The 18,688-nt window shown below is 45.9% G+C and overlaps 1 protein-coding gene across 4 annotated transcripts in view; it reads left to right on the top strand.

The window, feature by feature from the left end:
• The window catches only part of PPP2R5C (protein phosphatase 2 regulatory subunit B'gamma), a 182,818-nt gene that overhangs the window by 116,321 nt on the left and 47,809 nt on the right, over nt 1-18,688 (top strand). For all 4 annotated transcript variants that reach the window (XM_034767954.1, XM_034767955.1, XM_034767957.1 and 1 more), the window contains one exon: nt 15,287-15,395. In XM_034767954.1, coding sequence (XP_034623845.1) covers nt 15,287-15,395 — 109 coding nt within the window. The remainder of the gene's footprint in view (nt 1-15,286; nt 15,396-18,688) is intronic.

Here is an 18,688-nt window from a genome sequence, read left to right as displayed (position 1 = left end):
TTTAGCTATAATAGATTAAATTACAGAATATCAAAATGAAGTCCTAAACACAAGATCTGCTTGTTCACAAAGGAAAATCTCAGTGCTAGAATGATTTACTGGAGAAGATACTGTAGAGAACTACCTTGCACTTCCAAGGCAAAAGACTGCATGACCTAATAGGCCCAATCAATGTCTAATGGCTGTGATTATCTGTGTAAGATTGCTTTTTATTTCACGTTCCACAATATGTTGCCAGGATGACAGGTTTAAAGTAAATAAATGAAGAAACTGTAAAGTTTAATAATAATTATAAAAAAAAAAGCAGCAGCTCTGGTTTTCTAATAGTTAATATAAGACATTTAGGTTGACTATGTTTGGATTAAAAAGTTAGTATGTAAAACAATTATTAGTTAATATTTTTGTAGGTATTTATACAGCATTTATTACCACAGTTTACGCATTACGCTCATCACTGAGTAGTGGGAAGACTTTAGTGCCCATACCAATGCTCCCCTCTCCCCCTCAGTCAATGGGGAATATAACCAAATTCAGAAGGGGTGAGGAAGATTTAAGAGCACATAGTGGCAAGATGGGGGCTGGCCCCTCCTCCTCTTTAGGTCCTCCACCTTTCCATTAGGTGGGGCAGGGGAGATGATGCTAGTGGAATAGTTCTTGCATGTCCCCTGTTCCTCTGCCCATTAAATTCTCCCAAGCTTTCAAAAACTTCTTGCTTCTGTTAACTGCCCTGGCCTTCCTCCCTTTAGTTGTAACATAGAAGTTATGGTTTTATGATGCTGCGAGTCTGACAAGTTGCCTCTTTTTGAGATGAGGAAGTAATATTTCTGGCAAAAGTTTCTGGTGGGCTCGCAGCTTTCATTTGGACTGAAAGCAATAGGATTTGAAAGTTTAATATTAGGAAAGAGGAAGACTGTTTAGCTCATTGCAACTTGTGGCCAGTGTCCAGAGCAGATAAAAGCTAGAAGGACCAGCTCCCAGAGGTAAACAGACCCTGGATTTTGTTAGTGGATCTTGTGCCTATAGGAGAAGGGGAGACCTGAATTCTTTGTGGACTGAGGCATCTATCCCCTTGGTAGCGTCTACCTCCCCCCATGTAGGGAAAGGGAGCAAGGATTCAGAAATGAGCTCAGTCCCGGGGGTAGGCTGAGACGGTATACTCTGAGTTATTGGCTCTGTGGTGGGAGCCCGATAGCCCCACACTGGAACCAGTTAAATGCTCGGTATGTGAGGGCAGAGGGTGGGCACATAGCACCCCTATCCAGTGTTAAATTAACGAAGTTGGGACCTGACTCTTAAATCTATCCCATGTCTGTTGTGCATACAGTTGTGTGTCCTTCCTGATCAACAATAGAATCGTCTTTCGAGGGATCATATGTTAAACATAGATTATCAGATTATTGGAGTACTCATTTTATGTTAATCTCAGCTCACAGTAAATGTTAACATTTCATATAAAAAAATCTTAAAATGCTTTTGAAATTACAATTTGTACAATTTTAAGGAAAAGAGAGCCTTTATAATCAAAACTGATGTGCATTTTTTCAATTCTGTAAATACCTAGCAAACTCTTGTTTTAAACAGATTCACACATTTTATACTACAGTAACGCCTCACTTAAAGTCGTCCCAGTTAACGTTGTTTTGTTATTACGTTGCTGATCAATTAGGGAACATGCTCGTTTAAAGTTGTGTAATGCTCCCTTCTAACGTCGTTTGGCAGCCGCCTGCTTTGTCCCCTGCTTGCAGGAAGAGCAGACCCCCTATCAGCTCCCCGCTCCCCTAAATTCCCTGTTCCGCAGCTGCCCAGCAGGCTAGCAATTGCAGCTGTCCCTCCCCCCGCTGCCATGTGCTGCTCCTGCCCTCTGCCTTGGAGCTGCTCCCCGAGACTCCTGCTTGCTCTGCGGGGGGGGGGGGGGGGGAGAAGGGGAGGAAGAAGAGGGGAGCTAATTTCAGGGTGTCCCCCTCCCCCCTGCCCCTGCACCCCGCTTTTCTCATCTTCCATAGAGCGGGGGGATACACCACAGGGCTCAGGACGGAGGGAGTTGGGCTCCAGCTGGCAGCAGCTTTGGTCTCACCAAGCTGATCTAATTAACAAGGCAGTGTACTTAAAGGGGAAATGTGCAACACACACACACACACACACACACACACACACACACACACACACACACAGACACTGTGTCTCTGTCTCTTTCTGAGATGCTGTCTCCCCTCCCTCCATTCCTGCTGCCTTGTAGAGTGTGAGAGTTAACCCTTGAGGGCTCAGCCAATTGCTAGTTCATCATTTAGCAGTAAGGCATTCTCTGGGAAATATTCCACCCTCTGACTCCTCCACCTCAACCAAGCTTCACAATCATCATCACTGTGTACCAGTATTAAATTGTTTGTTTAAAACTTATATTGTGTGGGTATATGTGTGTGAGACTATATATAAAATATAGTATTTTGTCTGGTGGAAAAAAAATTCCCTGGAACCTAACCCCCTCATTTATATTAATTCTTTATGGGAAAATTGGATTTGCTTAACATCATTTCACTTAAAGTTGCATTTTTCAGGAACATAACTAAAACGTTAAGTGAGGAGTTACTGTATATGCATGGGTAGATATACTCCTAAGACTTTTCAGATACTTAAATGTTAGAATAAAATAAACAGATTAGTGAAATTTTATAATTTACATTGTGTGCATCTACATTTGCTAGAAAAACATTGAAATTATAGCTGAAATAGCCTGGACCTATGCATAGGCTTGTCTAGAATAGTTATTTATTCATCTTATTTACTGAAATGTTCAACAAGTAAAAGGATTCCAAAGTTAACAGTATTTCAACATATTCCAGAAGTTATTTACAATCAAGTAATGTTGATCAACAAGTTACAAAAGAGAGCAGTAATTTGGCTTTCTTGAAAAAACCCTAAGAAATGCATATTCATCAGGTCATTAACCTGTTTCCACTGTATTAGCAGAAAACACAAACCGATGATTTCACATCTCTAAGGTAGTTCTCAAAATGAAGCTCCAAAAGAGATGCTTTTAGACATGGCTGCCACAAAACTAATTGTACCGTTGGAATGCAACATAAGTATATAAAATTAAAAGCATGAATAGTTATTACTGCCTTACTGTTAAAAAGCTGCCCCAATGTTGAAACTTCTCTGCCATGTTATTACTTTGTCATCCTGCTTGCTCCCTCTAGAAGGTATGGAACAGTTATTAGAACTATTAAGGTCTAAAGTTAAATACAAGTACTAGATAAATATTTCACATTCTCCTCAGCTGGATGAAAACTAGATTAAATGTTTTTTTAATCTAAATGCCCAGTACTTAAATTCAGATTTTTGAACTGTGAATTCTCCCATATATGGCAGATGATCTACTTTCCTCCCCGCTCTAAGCAAGATTTTTGTGGAGGAGGCTGCTGACATACAGCTCCCTCTAGGTAACAGGTTTTTCTTCTTTGAGTGCTTGCTCATTTCGATTCCATTCTTGGTGAATGCGCGCCCACGTGCACAGTTATCTGAGGTGTGGGTTTTTTTGCCATAGAGGTATCTTTAGGGTCAGCAGTGGCACCCTCTGGAGTGCCACATTCATGCGTCGGTAAATGAGACATCACCAGCCCTATGCCCTCTCAATTCCTTCTTACCATCTGAGACAGTTTGTCGGAGCACCTTCCCCTTGCCTCTCAAGTGGATAGTGTTTTTTTCTAGCATTTAGTGCTTGCTTGCTTTGTATATAGTTTGTTTACAGTAGTTAGTGGTGTTAAGTACTGTAGTTAGTAAGTTAAAGATCCAGCAGGGGATGGTCCCTGGGTTCTATGCCTTGTTCTGCTTGTAATAGGCCTATGCCCATTAGCAACCCCCCATGGCAGCTGCCTAAAGTGCTTGGGAGAGTCGCATGTGAAGGACAAGTGTCGCATTTGTAAGAACTTTCGTCCTAGAACTCAAAAAGAGCGCATGATTCATCTAAGGGCCCTCCTCATGGAGGCTGCGATTTGCCCAGCATCGGAGCCTTCCCACTCCGACTCTACACCCAGCACCTCGGCATCGGTGTGGCGGGCACAGCCAGCACTGCTCTCCTTCGCTGGTGCCAAAGAGCACCTGAAGGAACGAGATTCCCTGGCACCGTGCAAGAAGGGTCAAGGGTAGTGTTCCTTCTAATTTTTTACATCCATGTGCAGAATGAATTCTGTTGTGTGTGCCAATATGGAGGTAATGTGTAGTGGGGGTGGGGCTGAGGGGTTTGGAGTATGCCAGGGGGCTCAGGGTTGGGGCAAAGGGTTAGGGTGTGGGGGGATGAGGGCTCTGGCTGGGGGTGCAAGCTCTGGGATGGGGTCAGGATGAGGAGATTGGGGCCGGGATGAGGGGCTACAGGGCTGGGGCAGGAGGTTGGAATGCGGGGGGATGAGGGCTCTGTCTGGTGGTGAGGGCTCCGGGGTGCAGGCTGCCCCGGAGCTGCGACGGAGAGAGAGGACTCCCCTGCGCGGCTCTTGATAGCCTGCTGTGCGGCCGCACAGCTTAGAGGGAACTTAGGTCCAGGGGAGTTGGGCAAAGGACCCAGTTCGGACTGTCCGCCCACTCCAGATCCTCAAGGGGGTTCTTCTCATGCTGGACTACTCAACCCCCTTAAGGATCCGCCTTTGACTCCTGGGAGCGGTAGGGAACGCGGCACTTGACAGGGTTATCAAGGTCTGAGGGTCTCCTGGCAGCCAGAGACCAGAGAATCCTCCCAATGCCGCGCAAAACATTGGATACAGTTAAGTCTCCCCAGGCCAGTAAGCCAGCCATGAGACCTCCTCAGAGGGCAGCCAAACGCCATTGGTCCCCAGAGCAAAGACAACGTTCCCTGTCCCTACGGCTGAGATTCCCGACTCTGTAACCTAGGTCTCCTGTCAGACAGCCCAAGTCACCAGCACCACCCTCGCGGTCACCATTGACGCGGCACGGATTGCCCACAATGAGGCGTCAGTCTCTGTATGACCCACACCAATTGTCCTCCCGCCAGCCAACTCCCTAGCGCAGATCTCTGTTGGTGCGTCGTTACCCCCGGGCATGAGACTGGTTCAGCATCGGTAACCGACTTCCCCATCTAGGTTTTTGGCAAGGCGCCAATCCCTCTACTCAAGCCATCGCTCTCCCGCAGCTACGGTCAGCCTATACAGCACCACCCTGATCACCAGAAGGGGACTCATCCGGATTGGAGCGGGATTTCAGCCCCTCACCGTGACAGGAGCAGCGGCCCTTGTGGGCACCTGAGGCTGCCTCAACTCCCACGTTGCCAAACTAGGAGCAGGGCCAGTGGCCTGCACAGTGGCCATATTGGAATGTTTGGGGCATGCCAGGCATGCCGATGCCCTTCTTGCACCTCTCTTCCCTTGCTGCCTCAGAGAAGTAACCCCTGGCACCAATCGCCCTGGGCTCAGTGCATGGAGTGGAATCCGATACTGGGGTTGAAGAGCAGGTATCCACTCCAAAGGAAACTTTCCCTACAGGGGACAATGTCACAGGCCCTCCCCCAGTAATCCAGTCCTTGTCCTCATCGCCAGAGGTTGTGGTAGCAGGACCCTCGCACTCCACCGGATGACTTTAAGGAGTACCAAGCCCTGCTCAGGAGGGTGGCCTCGAACTTAGGCTTGGAGGTGGAAGAAATGGCAGAGCAGTCTGACACTTTATTCAGCATGCTAATGGCATCAGCCTCCCGTGTGGGTCGCATTGACTGTGCACAACGGGGTTCTAAAGATAGCCAAGGCCCTCTGAAAAACCCTGTCTTCTATCCAACCCGCCTCCAAGCAGGCTGAAAATAAATATTTCGTCTCTGTTAAAAGGTTTGAATACTTATATACCCACCCGCTTCCAGGTCACTGGTCATCTTGGTGGCCAATGAAAGGGACAGGGAAGGGCAAGCCAGTTCCACACCCAAAAATAAAGACTCCAAGAGGCTGGACCTTTTTAGAAGGAACGTTTCGTTTATTTGATGGCCACACTTCAGTTTAGGGTGTCAAACCACCAGGCTTTATTAGGGAAATACAGTCTTAATCTATGGGACTCTCTCAAAAAGTTTGACTCCCTGCCCCAGGACTTGGGCCAGGAGTTTACCACCATTTTGGAGGAGGGTACCTCCAGATGGCCTGGGATGCGGCCAATTCAGTGGCCAGGGACGTTGCCTCGGACGAGGTAATGTGGCGCAGTTCCTGGCTTCGATCTGCAGGACTGTCCCAGGAGCTGCAGTCCTCCATCCCGGACCTTCCGTCGACGGAAGGGGGCTCTTCTTGGAGCAGACAGATGCAAGGCTGCATGGACTCAAGGGCATTAGAGCCACCTTCCGCTCACTAAGCCTGCCACACTGCAGATGGTGGAAAAAACAATTCAGGCCGTCCCCGCCTCCTTGGCAGGGCTCCTCTAGGAGAAGGGACAAAGACTCAGGGTTCAGCTGTCATTGCCCCTCCACCTCCCATTTGCCTGTCCAGCCTGGTCCAGCAAAATACCAAGGGGGCCAGAAGCGCTTGTTTTGAGGGTGTGCTTGAGGACGGTGCCCGAGTCAGTTCTCAGGATCCACCCTACTCCTTACTCAACCACCTTCCGGTTGGCTTGGTCATGAGTAATCTCGAACCGTTGGATGCTCGGTATATCATCTCTGGACTACACCCTACAATTCTCAGCTGCCCCTCCCTCCCACTCCCTTCCCCACCCCTTTTCAGGGAATTTTCTCATGAGCAACTCCTCGTTCAGGAAGTAGAAAGCCTCCTACAGCTGGGAGCGGTAGAGGAGGTCCCTCAGGACATGAGGGGGAAACGGTTCTACTCCCACTATTTTTTAATCCTGAAAGTGAAAGGGGTCTTAAGACCCATTCTGGACCTGACACACCTCAAAAAAATCTCAAAGTTGAAGTTTTGCATGGTCTTCCTAGCCTCCATCGTCCCTTCCCTGGATCTCGGAGACTGCTATGCTGCCCTCAACTTGATCAACGCATAGTTTCATATCTCAATTTTCCAAGGACACAGATGGTTCCTCTGTTTTGTGGTGAGCCAGTGTCCTTTCCAATTCATGATGCCTCCTTTCGGATCTCAGCAGCCCTGCAAGTTTTCACAAAATGCCTGGCGCCAGTGGCTGCTTACCTGAGGTGTCGAAGGGTCCTGGTTTATTCGTACCTTGACGACTGGCCCATCAAGGGCAGATCTCGGAATCAGGTTCAAAGGAGCCTGGATCTGATACGTTCCACCTGCCATGATCTGAGCCAGTTAATAAAAAGAAATCGACCTTAGTATCGGTGCAATAGATAGAGTTCATAGGGCGGTTCTCAACTCCACAAGAGCCAGAGCCTTCCTTCTGGAGGCCCATTTCCGAGCCATGTCAGACCTGATCTTGCATGTGAGGGCCCACCTGCTCACATGTGCCTGAGGTTATTAGGCCACAAGGCAGCCTGTACTTATGTAATCAGTCACATGCGGCTCCATCTCAGACCCTTGGAAGCGTGGTTGTCTTCGGTCTACATCCCCACCAGAACAATCTAGACCGCGTGGTCAGGGTGCTGGATCACATACGGTCATCCCTGAAATGGTGGGTGGACCCTGGATCACTGTTGCAGGAAGTTCCCTTTGCAGCCCCGTCACTGACACTGGTCTCTGATACCTCGCATCTGGGTGATCTCAGCACACAAGAACATTGGTCGCAAGACGATCGCTCCCTCCACATAAACGTCAGAGCTCAAAGCAGCTCGCTTGGACTGTCAGGCTTTCCTGCCTCACATGAAGGGCAAGGTGCTGCAGATCCTGAAAGAAAATACCACCACAATGTTTTACATCAGCAAGCAAAGCAAAACCCCATCGTCAGCCCACTGCCAAGAAGCTCTCTAGGACATCTGTGTGCAGCATTCCATTTATCTCATGGCCAGGAACGTGTTGGCAGATCACCTCAGCAGGACCTTCTTGTCTTGCCATGAATGGTCACTCCATCTGGAAGTGGTCAGCATGATCTTCCAGAGGTGGGGAACTCCCTGGGTGGATTCGTTCATGTCCCGGCAGAACAGGAAGTGCCACGTGTTTTGCTCGATTTGGGGGATCAACAGAGGCTCCCTGTCAGATTCCTTTTTGCTTTGCTTCCGTGGTTGGGGACCCTAATGTACTCCTTCCCACCAGTGCCATTAATCCACGGAGTCCTTGAAGATGAAACAGGACAAGGCAAAGGTAATCCTGATAGTCCTGGCTTAGCCTCGCCAACACTCTCTGCTGGACCTCTCAGTGGTGGCTCTGCTGCAGCTGCCCCTCTGGATGGATCTGCTGTCTCAGAACCACAGCAGTCTTCTGCACGTGAACCTGGCTGCCCTGCACCATGCAGCTTGGCTGCTGCATGGTTGAATGCAGAGGAGCAGGAGTGCTCGGTCTCCCCAGGTGGGTAAGCCAGTCATGAGACCTCCTCAGAGGACAGCCAAACACCGTCGGTCCCCGGAGCAGAGAAACTGTTCACGTGCTGGGCCTTGAACCAGGGTATTTGGCCTGACCTGGCCTCACTGCAGTCGATCCTGTACTACCTTCTGCACCTCAAACTCCAGTGCCTGTCTCTTTCATCAGTTAAGGTTCACTTGGCCACTATTTCAGCCTTCCTCCCTCCATTCCAGGGCAGGTCAGTCTTTGCTCATAACATGACAGTCCGGTTTTTGAAAGGTCTGGAGTGACTATCCTCATATCCATGACCTTGTCCCTCCTTGAGACCTGAATCTCATGCTGTCACCGCTCACGCCCCCCTTCAAGCCTGTGGCTTCCTGCTCCCTTTTACTCTCATGGAAGGTCTCGCTCCTGGTAGCATAAGAACATAAGAGAGGCCGTAACGGGTCAGACCAAAGGTCCATCTAGCCCAGTATCCTGTCTACTGACAGTGGCCAATGCCAGGTGCCCCGGAGGGAGTGAACCTAACAGGCAATGATCAAGTGATCTCTCTCCTGCTATCCATCTCCATCCTCTGACAGACGGAGGCTAGGGACACCATTCCTTACCCGTCCTGGCTAATAGCCATTAATGGACTTAACCACCATGAATTTATCCAGTTCTCTTTTAAACTCTGTTATAGTCCTAGCCTTCACAACCTTCTCAGGTAAGGAGTTCCACAAGTTGACTGCGCTGCGTGAAGAAGAACTTCCTTTTATTGGTTTTAAACCTGCTGCCTATTAATTTCATTTGATGACCTCTAGTTCTTGTATTATGGGAATAAGTAAATAACTTTTCCTTATCCACTTTCTCCACATCACTCATGATTTTATATACCTCTATCATATCCCCCCTTAGTCTCCTCTTTTCCAAGCTGAAGAGTCCTAGCCTCTTTAATCTCTCCTCATATGGGACCCGTTCCAAATCCTTAATAATTTTAGTTGCCCTTTTCTGAATCTTTTCTAGTGCCAGTATAGCAGTAACGTGTGCGCATAGGGTCTCTGAGATTAAGGTACTTACCTTGGAACCACCCTATATGGTGTTTTACAAGGACATGGTCCACCTGTGACCGCACCCGGTTTTCCTGTCCAAGGTAGTTTCTCAGTTTTATACAGGACAGAATGTATATTTACTTGTCGTCTTTCCAAAACCTCATAAGTCGGATGAGAAGCATAGATTATGCTCTCTGAACCTCAGGAGATTGCTAGCCTTTTACATCAAAAGGACCAAGCCATTCCGTAAGTCGATGCAGTTCTTTTTCACGGTAGCAGACAGGATAAAAGGTCTTCCAGTGTCCCCCCAGAGAATTTCATCATGGATCACCGCCTGCATCCGTTTTTGCTTTGATCTGGCGAAAGTGCCTCCATCGGAGATTGTAACTGCCCACTCGACTAGGGCGTAAGTCTCGTTTGCGGCTTTCCTGGCTCAAGTGCTGATTCAAGATATCTGCTGGGCTGCTACCTGGTCATCCATTCAAACATTCATGTCTCATTTCACACTTACCCAGCAGGCCTGAGACAATGCTGGCTTTGGTAGAGCAGTGTTACAAGCCACACGACCATGAACTCTGAGCCCACCTCCAAAGATGCTGCTCGTGAGTCACCTAGAATGAAATTGACATGAGCAAGCACTCGGAGAAGAAAAAATGGTTACCTACCTTTCATAACTCTTGTTCTTCGAGATGTCTTACTCATGTCCATTCCATTACCGGCCCTCCTGCTCCTCTGTCAGAGTTGCTGGCAAGAAGGATCTGAGAGGGCTAGGCTCAGCGGTGCCTAATATACCGATGCACGAGCGTGGCACTCCAAGGGGCACCACTGCCAATCCTATGGATATCGTTAAGGCTAAAAAAATCTCCTATGACTGTGCATGTGGGCACACACACACCTAGAATGGACATGAGCATCGCATCTTGAAGAACAACAACAGTTAAGAAAGGTAGGTAACTCTTTTGTTCTTATTCTTGTTGTGGAATTGCTGTAAAAGGCAGCTCCGAGCCAAGACAAAATTAATTTGTAGCCCTTCGTAGACACACCACTTGGATCTTCGTTATAAAGAGCTGTTTCCTATACCAACAATCAGTCCACAATGCCCATTCCAGAAGATTGTCTAGGTAAAGGAGTAAACAAAGGGTATGTCTACACTATGAAATTAGGTCAATTTAATATAAGTCGATTTTTAGAAATCAGTTCGATTGTGTGTGTCCCCACTTAAGATCATTAAGTCGGCAGAGTGCGTCCACAGTACCGAGGCTAGCGTCGACTTTCGGAGCGTTGCACTGTGAGTAGCTATCCCACAGTTTCCACAGTCTCCGCCGCCCATTGGAATTCTGGGTTGAGCTCGCAGTGCCTGATGGGGCAAAAACATTGTCACGGGTGGTTTCTCGCCTTTTTTCCTGGGTTACCCGTGCAGAGGACATACCACGGCAAGCATGGAACCCGCTCAGCTCACTGTCACCGTACGTCTCCTGTTCTGCTGGCAGACGCGGTACCTTGCAGTGCTGCAAAGACAGTTAGCAGCCGTATTGTACCATCTGCTGCTGTCTCCCGGTTCCTCCTGGCCAGCCTCGGTAAGGTCGGTCAGGGGCTCCTGGGCAGACATGGGTGCTCCTGGCCGGCCTCGGTGAGGTTGGTCGGGGTGCCTGGACATAAATGGGAGTGACTCCAGGTCATTCCCTTCTTTAAGTTTCGTCTAATGGAGATTCAGTCCTGCCTGGAATATCAGGCAAGCCTACCAAAGAATCAGAGAGCCAAACGGCCACTCCGGTCAGAGCCCCAGACATCCCGCTTCTATGATGAGCTGCATGCCATTCTAGGGGGTGCCCCTACAGCTATGCCACCCCTGTGGTTCCCTCTTCCCCCACCCCTCCCGGGCTACCTTGGCAGTTATCCCCCCATTTTTGTGATGAATTAATAAAGAATGCATGAATTTGAAACAATGACTTTATTGCCTCTGCAAGCGGAGATCAAAGGGGAGAGGGGAGGGTGGTTGGCTTACAGGGAAGTAGAGTGAACCAAGGGGGTGGGTTTTCATCAAGGAGAAACCAACAGAACTTTCACACCGTAGCCTGGCCAGTCATGAAACTGGTTTTCAAAGCTTCTCTGATGTGCAGCGCGCCCTGCTGCGCTCTTCTAACCGCCCTGGTGTCTGGCTGCGGTTAATCATTTCGTCTTTTAGAACGGAGTTCTGATAGTATGGATTCATCTCCCCATACAGCGATCAGATCCAGTACCTCCCGTTCAGTCCATGCTGGAGCTCTTTTGCGATTCTGGGACTCCATGGTCACCTGTGCTGATGAGCTCTGCATGGTCAACTGTGCTGATCAGCGCGCCGCGGTGGCCAAACAGGAAATGAAATTCAAAAGTTCGCGGGGCTTTTCCTGTCTACCTAGCCAGTGCATCTGAGTTGAGAATGCTGTCCAGAGCAGTCAAAATGGAGCACTCTTGAATAGCTCCCGGAGGCCAATACTGTCGAATTGTGTCCACACTACCCCAAATTCGACCTAGCAGGGTCAATTTCAGCACTAATCCCCTCGTTGGGGAGGAGTACAGAAATCTATTTTAAGAGCCCTTTAAGTCGACAAAAATGGCTTCGTCGTGTGGATGGGTGCAGGGTTAAATCAATCTAATGCTGCTAAATTTGACCTAAACTTGTAGTGTAGACCAGAGCCAAATTATGTTTTTGTCTTTTGTCTTTGGATCCTAGTCACATTGTGAATTTTATTTTCCATGAGAATTCTTTAAAATATTAAATGTAAAAAAAAGCCAAGACACCCTGTTTATTTAGCTTTTCAGTCATACTATCAGCAATATGTGGTCTCAATATTAACTTTATCCTTATAGCCTGGCATAGCAAAGCACAAATGCCAGCTAAAAGAGATTTTGATTGTGTCTGTTTGGGGTATAATGCATTACTAGGTGACTTACTGAAGGAACAGAAAGTCCTTGTCCTAGGCTGGTTGACAATTGGCAAACTAAAGTCACTCCTCTCCTTCTGTTCCATATCCCTGTATCTTCCTTAAAGGCACACCGTTAACTTAAACAAAAAAAAACAATTGCACTTATCTACCAGACATCTAAGATTAGTACTCACACAGTTGTTCAGAGGCTTGCAGAGAGCTGGCCAGTGGACATGGCACTGACTGTCCATTTCTGGCTGCTAAATAGTATTAACTGGTGCTAAAAAAATACCACTTTTACTTGTAAGCAATTACTTCCGTTGCTATAGGGACATTACATAATCCTGAATGGAAGGGCAGACCGTATTTCTATTAAGATGTAATTCACGCTGCAGAATCTCCTGCTTTGGAACGAAGGCTTGAACTTTTGCAAGGGTGTTTGCCCTTGAGTCAGGGGATGTGCCTTTTGCTGTCTTTGTGAAAATGTACTCAAATTTGGCCAAGTTAAAAGCTTGTGAAAAATCTCAGACACAAGAACTGAAAGTAGGGAAAAAGTCTTTCCTGTGCTCTCAGTATTCTCCCCACAACTGGTGCCCAAGCAGCAAAGTGGTGAAAGAGGAAACTGCCTGACTTTAATACAGAGGGGTGAGGGTAAGGCAGGGAGTGGGGCGCTTAGGAGTGGGAGTATCGATGTAGAGGGGTGAGTGGGACAGGAGCTGGGGGTGGGAGGAATGGTCAGGCTCAATGGTGGGGACAGACTGGCTTGAGACACAGGGGACAGAAGAATCTGTAACACTTAAGAACACTTCCCTCCAGAACCCAAGAATCCTGAGTCTCTCCATTCTTCTGCTGACAGCAAATAGTTGTGAAACCCACTCAAAAAGTTTGTTCTCGTCCTCTAGTGGCAGGTCCACAGACAATAACAGCCTATAACTGCTACCAGTTAGTCCATTAGCTCAAGTGGTAGAGGTCTGTGCTGTGAATCTAAAAGTTTGAACCTTGCTGATGATTCTAGTTGAGGCTTAGCATAGTTCCAGAAAACTACAAAAAAAATTTCAGGTTGCGAAGTCAAGCACTCAGAATTTAAGGTTGATCGTGCCTTATGATATTCTGTAATTACATGATCACTTGCTATTTTTTTTTCCTACAGGACCCCTGCCTCTTTCAGTGCCCAAGAAGGATGGTGCTATAGGAATGAATCAGTATTGTATAATTAATGAGGCTAGTGTCCGTGGGATCCCTGCTTGTTTGTTGCAGAAATTGGAATGTGTGTAGTGAATGAGGCAGGCGATTACAGGATGAGAAAGAAAGTTGAATGCCACCCTGGAGAATTGGATTCTATCCCTACCTCTGCCATGTAATTCCTATGTGATGCTGGGCAAGTCACAGAAAGAAAAAATTTCATAGTTAGCTACTAATTGTGCTCTCCTCCTTTTCTGGGTGCTTAATGTGAGGCACCAGAGGTCAGAGATGCAGAAGTGCTGAGTGCTCACAACTGCAACAAAAATAAACTGGAATTGTGCTACAAACATATAAAGCGCTATGAAATTCTAATTACTCTGAAGAATCAGTCACTATGTGTTTTAAGCTTGGCACCCAAAATTAATGGACACTTCTATGACAATTTTGCCTTAATTGTTCTTCCTCAATTCCCCACTACAAAATGGGGACAACACCTAATCTCCCAGGAGCATTAAGAAAATAAATTCATGTTTTGAAACACTCAAATATGATGACGAGAGCACCATGGAAATGTCTGTGAGGAAATCAATAATTTTGTATTCAGTGTGGGGTTTGGATGGCATGTGTTAAATAAGGCCCAATACCACACATTGAATGAGGAGGATAAAAAGAAATAATGAATAACTACTCGTTCAGTGAAATGAGGCACAGGTCATGTGAAAAAAATGGTATGTGATAATGTAATTATAGACTGCATTATAATGTGAACGTACAAGGTACGGGGAATTAAGGTTGCTTTTGCAACCTTAATTCTGGCATTTCTAACTTTTGAGTACTTGACTTTGTAAGCTGAATGCTCTTAACTTAGTATTTTAGGATGTAATAGTTCAGTAGTTTGTCAGCTCCCCTCTTGTTTGTGAGAGCCTTCCATGCTAGTTAATGTGAGATGAAAACATCTTAAAAATAAGAATGTGTGATGGTAAAACCACAAAAATTGGCAGTGAGACTCCAGTTGTAAAATGTGAAACTATTTTTAATTCCATTTTTTTTTAAAGTTGACAGGTTTTCAAAAGGCCATTCCAGATAAAAAGATCAAAGGGTACAATGTACCCAGTAAGGAGTAACACCTGTCTTTACTCACTTGGTGTTGGGAACTCCATGTGCTGTGGTGCTGTCTTGTTGCCTGCTCCAGTGCTAAAAAACTATCCATTTCCCAATAGAGTAATCCTGTCTCCGATCTGTGTACTCTCTTGGATCGGACTCCCAGGTGTTGGGTCTTTTGCTGATTCCCTCATCAGGAATGAAGCAGCTGGCTTTCAGCAGCTGGGAGGGGTATTTATTCAGAACTTTGTTTACAAGGCGGTTGAAAGTTTGGAAGCTGAAGCAGGAGGTGGGAACTGGGTCTTTTATGGAACTTGGAGGGAGGATTTCGGCACCTGGAAAAGACGCAAGTTAGAACTCTTGATATAAGGGATATGAGGATGTTGATTTTACCATTGGTTGAATTTCTACTCTGCTCTCTAGATAAGTAGACTTAAATTTTCTTAACATTTTGTTCTATTTTTATTTAATATAGTGATCCCCCTCTTCAGCATGGGGAAAAATGCTACATTAATGTTCTATGGGAGAGCTCAAAAAAAAAAAAAAAAAAAAAAAAAAAACCAGCTCGGAACAATTAAAATAAAGCACAAAAAATGATTTTTTTATCCTTAAAAATTTGGCAATAGTGAAAATTTTGAACACGTACTGATTTTAAACTGATTTTAAAAACTTCTGATTTTTTTTACAGTATAATTAATGGATTTGCCTTACCATTAAAAGAAGAGCACAAAATTTTCTTATTGAAGGTGTTATTACCTTTGCACAAAGTGAAATCGCTCAGTGTCTACCACCCACAGGTAAATTAATTTGTTTATGAAGTGTTATAGATTCTGTTCCACAGGATGGTCCAGGGAATAAAATGCTGAACTGGGAGTTGGGAGACCTGGGATTTATTTCCAGCTCTGCTCTTGGCCTGCTGTGTGATCTTACGCAAGTCACTTCCCCTCTCTCTGACTCAGTTTCCTCATCTGTAAAATGGGGTAAAGATACTCCTTTTAAAAGCGTTCTGAGATCTGTGGATGAAAAGCATTGTATTATATCATAGAAAATCTTATCCTTTTAATGAGAATGTCCCTTTAGTAGATCTGTTCTTAAAAGATCCATTATATGTGGTATATTTTACTTGGATAATTTAATATTTTAGTTCAGTTTGTTGTAACTTTTTGGTGCCTTGGATGTTTTGCTAAGTCACTATTTCTTCAACATGCATTCATTAAGTGGATGTTACTGAAGAGGTGGAGTAAAAAACCGAATACCTAAATTTTTTTGTCTTTAAGTGTTGAAACAATCTAGGTAATAACATTAGGAGCGCTCCCCTGTTGTTGCTTTCATACTCCTTGAACCTTTGTTAGGCTCACAGTGGAGAGCTACAAAGGATTCTAGATTTGGAACAGTACTGAAAATCTGTCTAGAAAAAGCTCCTTTTAGATACCTGGGAAATTGTTCAGAAAATCAGCCCATTCCCAATTGCTTTTTAATGAATAAATACCCCCATATAGAAAGCACTGTCTTTTTATGTAAATTTGATAAATGGTTGTATTAAATTTTTAAACCAGTTTTTATGTGAAAATTCTTTTCTAGTAATTGCTTTGACCCATTTTTAACTTAATGTGTTAATTTCACTTTATTAGAATAAATCAAAGATCAAGAAATAGAATTTGAATCTTAATCTAGGACTTCATCTGAAGTTTCTGTGAGGAAATGAATTTCAGAATTGGGACCAAAATAAGTCTGGGATGAAGAATCAAATGGCCAGTTAAGAACAGCTGTGGTTTTTGTGGGGATTTTTTCCTCAGCAACTCACAAAATAGTCTAAAAATTATCCTGCAACCAGCCCTACACTACAGTCTTTTGTAACCTCAAAGGATGGGGAGGTTTGTGAAAATTACTGTTTCGTCATTGGTGCTGTGTCGCTAGGATTTCTGAGGGCACGCATGTCCAACAGTTAGTTCTGTGCACTTCAGTATGCTGATTCTTTTCCAGAATACAAACATGCTGAAAGGCACCCAACTTTTGTTCTAGACCCTTACTTACTCACTATGGAAGCAAGCATATTGGAATACAATTTTTTCAAAATCTTTTGGTTCATTTCAAGATCTTTATCAGGGCATGTCTTTATTTAAAAAGAAAAAAGAAACAGCAGCAAAACATGCAAACATGGTGATAGGGGATCAGATCAGTGGTCCATCTTGTCTAGTGTCCTGTTTGTGACAGTGACCAGTACTAGCTGCATCAGTAAATGGTGCAAGAAACCACATAGTGGGCAATTATGGTACTCTCAGAGGAAGTTTTCTCCTACTTCCTATTGGGGGTTGGATTATGATTGAGACATGAGTGTTTCTATCAATTCCAAAACCAGGGATTAATCAGAGATCAAAGCTTTTCCATGGCAATGGAAATTATGTTCTGGTTAAAGACTGTGTTACCCTTCAAGACAGTTCACTTAAAGGATACAGGAAGAGGAATAGGGAGAGTTGTGGTGCTCCTTCTAGTCCTCCACAGCCCAGAAGGCACTTTAGACTTGCTAGATAGCCAGGAACCCCACATGGTACCTGCAGAAAATACCAGACCCTTTGAAACAGGAATTCCTTCATTCAGACTGGATACACCTACAGTTAAGAACTTGGACATCAGAAGAGAAATGTAGTTCAACATGGATTCTCCATTAACCTCTGATACAGTTTGGTATCCTGACAGAACTCAACCAGGATATTTCATTCACTGATCTGGTCAAATTTGCATTGTAAGGGAAAACAAAACTCTTTGAGGCAGGAATTGCCTCTTTGTGCAGTGCCTAGCACAATGGAACCCTGACCTCGAGATGCTATTGTGATACAAATATAATAATCCAAAGTTCTAGTGACCTCGGCTAGAAGGTTTGATTAGAGTCCTACAACTAAGCACCATTGAAACATGCATGACACGAGCCATAGCAGTATTTTGTGGACAGCACATTGGATCCTCCATTTGAGTGTAGGTGCCAATTTTAATCACAATGATTAAATTAGACAAGCTTGTGGCTGGTCTTTCTAGTTGCCATTACCTCTAAAAGACAAGTTTTAGAATTAGTTCCTGTAGCATACAAGAACCACACTGCTTTTGTCATGAGGAAAAGGTTCTTACAGCTCCAAAAACCTTTCTGTTCAAGGCAAGTTCCTCTTTACACAATTGGTAGAATAGTTCTCTCTTCATTGTGTTCTAACTCTTGGATGGTTGGGGCATAAATGGGCATTCTTAGAGCACTAAAGATATACTTCAAGCATATGAAGTACATACATCAATTGTACCCTGTTCATCTAATTCTGTCCAACATTCCAAAGCGTTAGGGCCTCAAGGTTGTAGCAGTCAAGACATAAACTTTGCGCTCCAGCTCCACTGCAGCCTTTCTTCCCTAGTGGTACCGTTCATCGGATCGTTCTCAGAGTTAGCTTGGGCTCTGGGCATGACCCGCGCCCCAGGCTTCAAGTCATGCGACTCCTGTCGCCGCTCTATGCCCAGGAGCGACCCTCACGCTGAGTGTCTTCGCTGCCTGGGTGAGACTCATATTAGCAACTGCTGCAAAATCTGTAGGTCGTTCAAACCAAGAACCAAAAAGGAGAGGAACTTCAGACTTCGAGCTCTCCTAATGGAGTCGGCGTTAACACCGATGCCGGTGCGCAGATCGGACTCAGCACTGGCCGCCTCGTCGTCGGTACGTAGCGAGGCCCCTTCGACCACTTGGCGCCGCTCTCCCTTCAGAAAGCAAGGGAAGGGCCCGGCCTCGCAGCGATGCCGCAATAAGGACAAGGGGGAGGCTGGTCCCACGCTGGGCAGCCCCCGGTCCCGCGGGGCTTAAGACCTCTGACTCTCATGGAGCGGAGCAGCCCAGTGCCGTCGACCCAGATATCCCCGGTACGGATACTGTCGATGCCAGAGGCGGTGCAGGTTGCAAAGGACATTACGTCTTGGTTGTGTGCTCGGCACGGACAGAGTATGGGCCCCAGGTCTTGAGGCAAGCCCCTGTTAGGTGCCCATCAGACCTCTTCGGCGAGCCGCAGCTGCCGCTCCGGGGATGGCTCCCCGCACCGCTCGGCGCACAGTGACTGCTCAT

The sequence above is a fragment of the Trachemys scripta genome, chromosome 4 (assembly GCF_013100865.1).
Source record: "Trachemys scripta elegans isolate TJP31775 chromosome 4, CAS_Tse_1.0, whole genome shotgun sequence".
Taxonomy (NCBI): domain Eukaryota; kingdom Metazoa; phylum Chordata; order Testudines; family Emydidae; genus Trachemys; species Trachemys scripta.
Note: the sequence above shows the minus strand (reverse complement) of the source record. Positions and strands in the feature narration are given on the sequence as shown.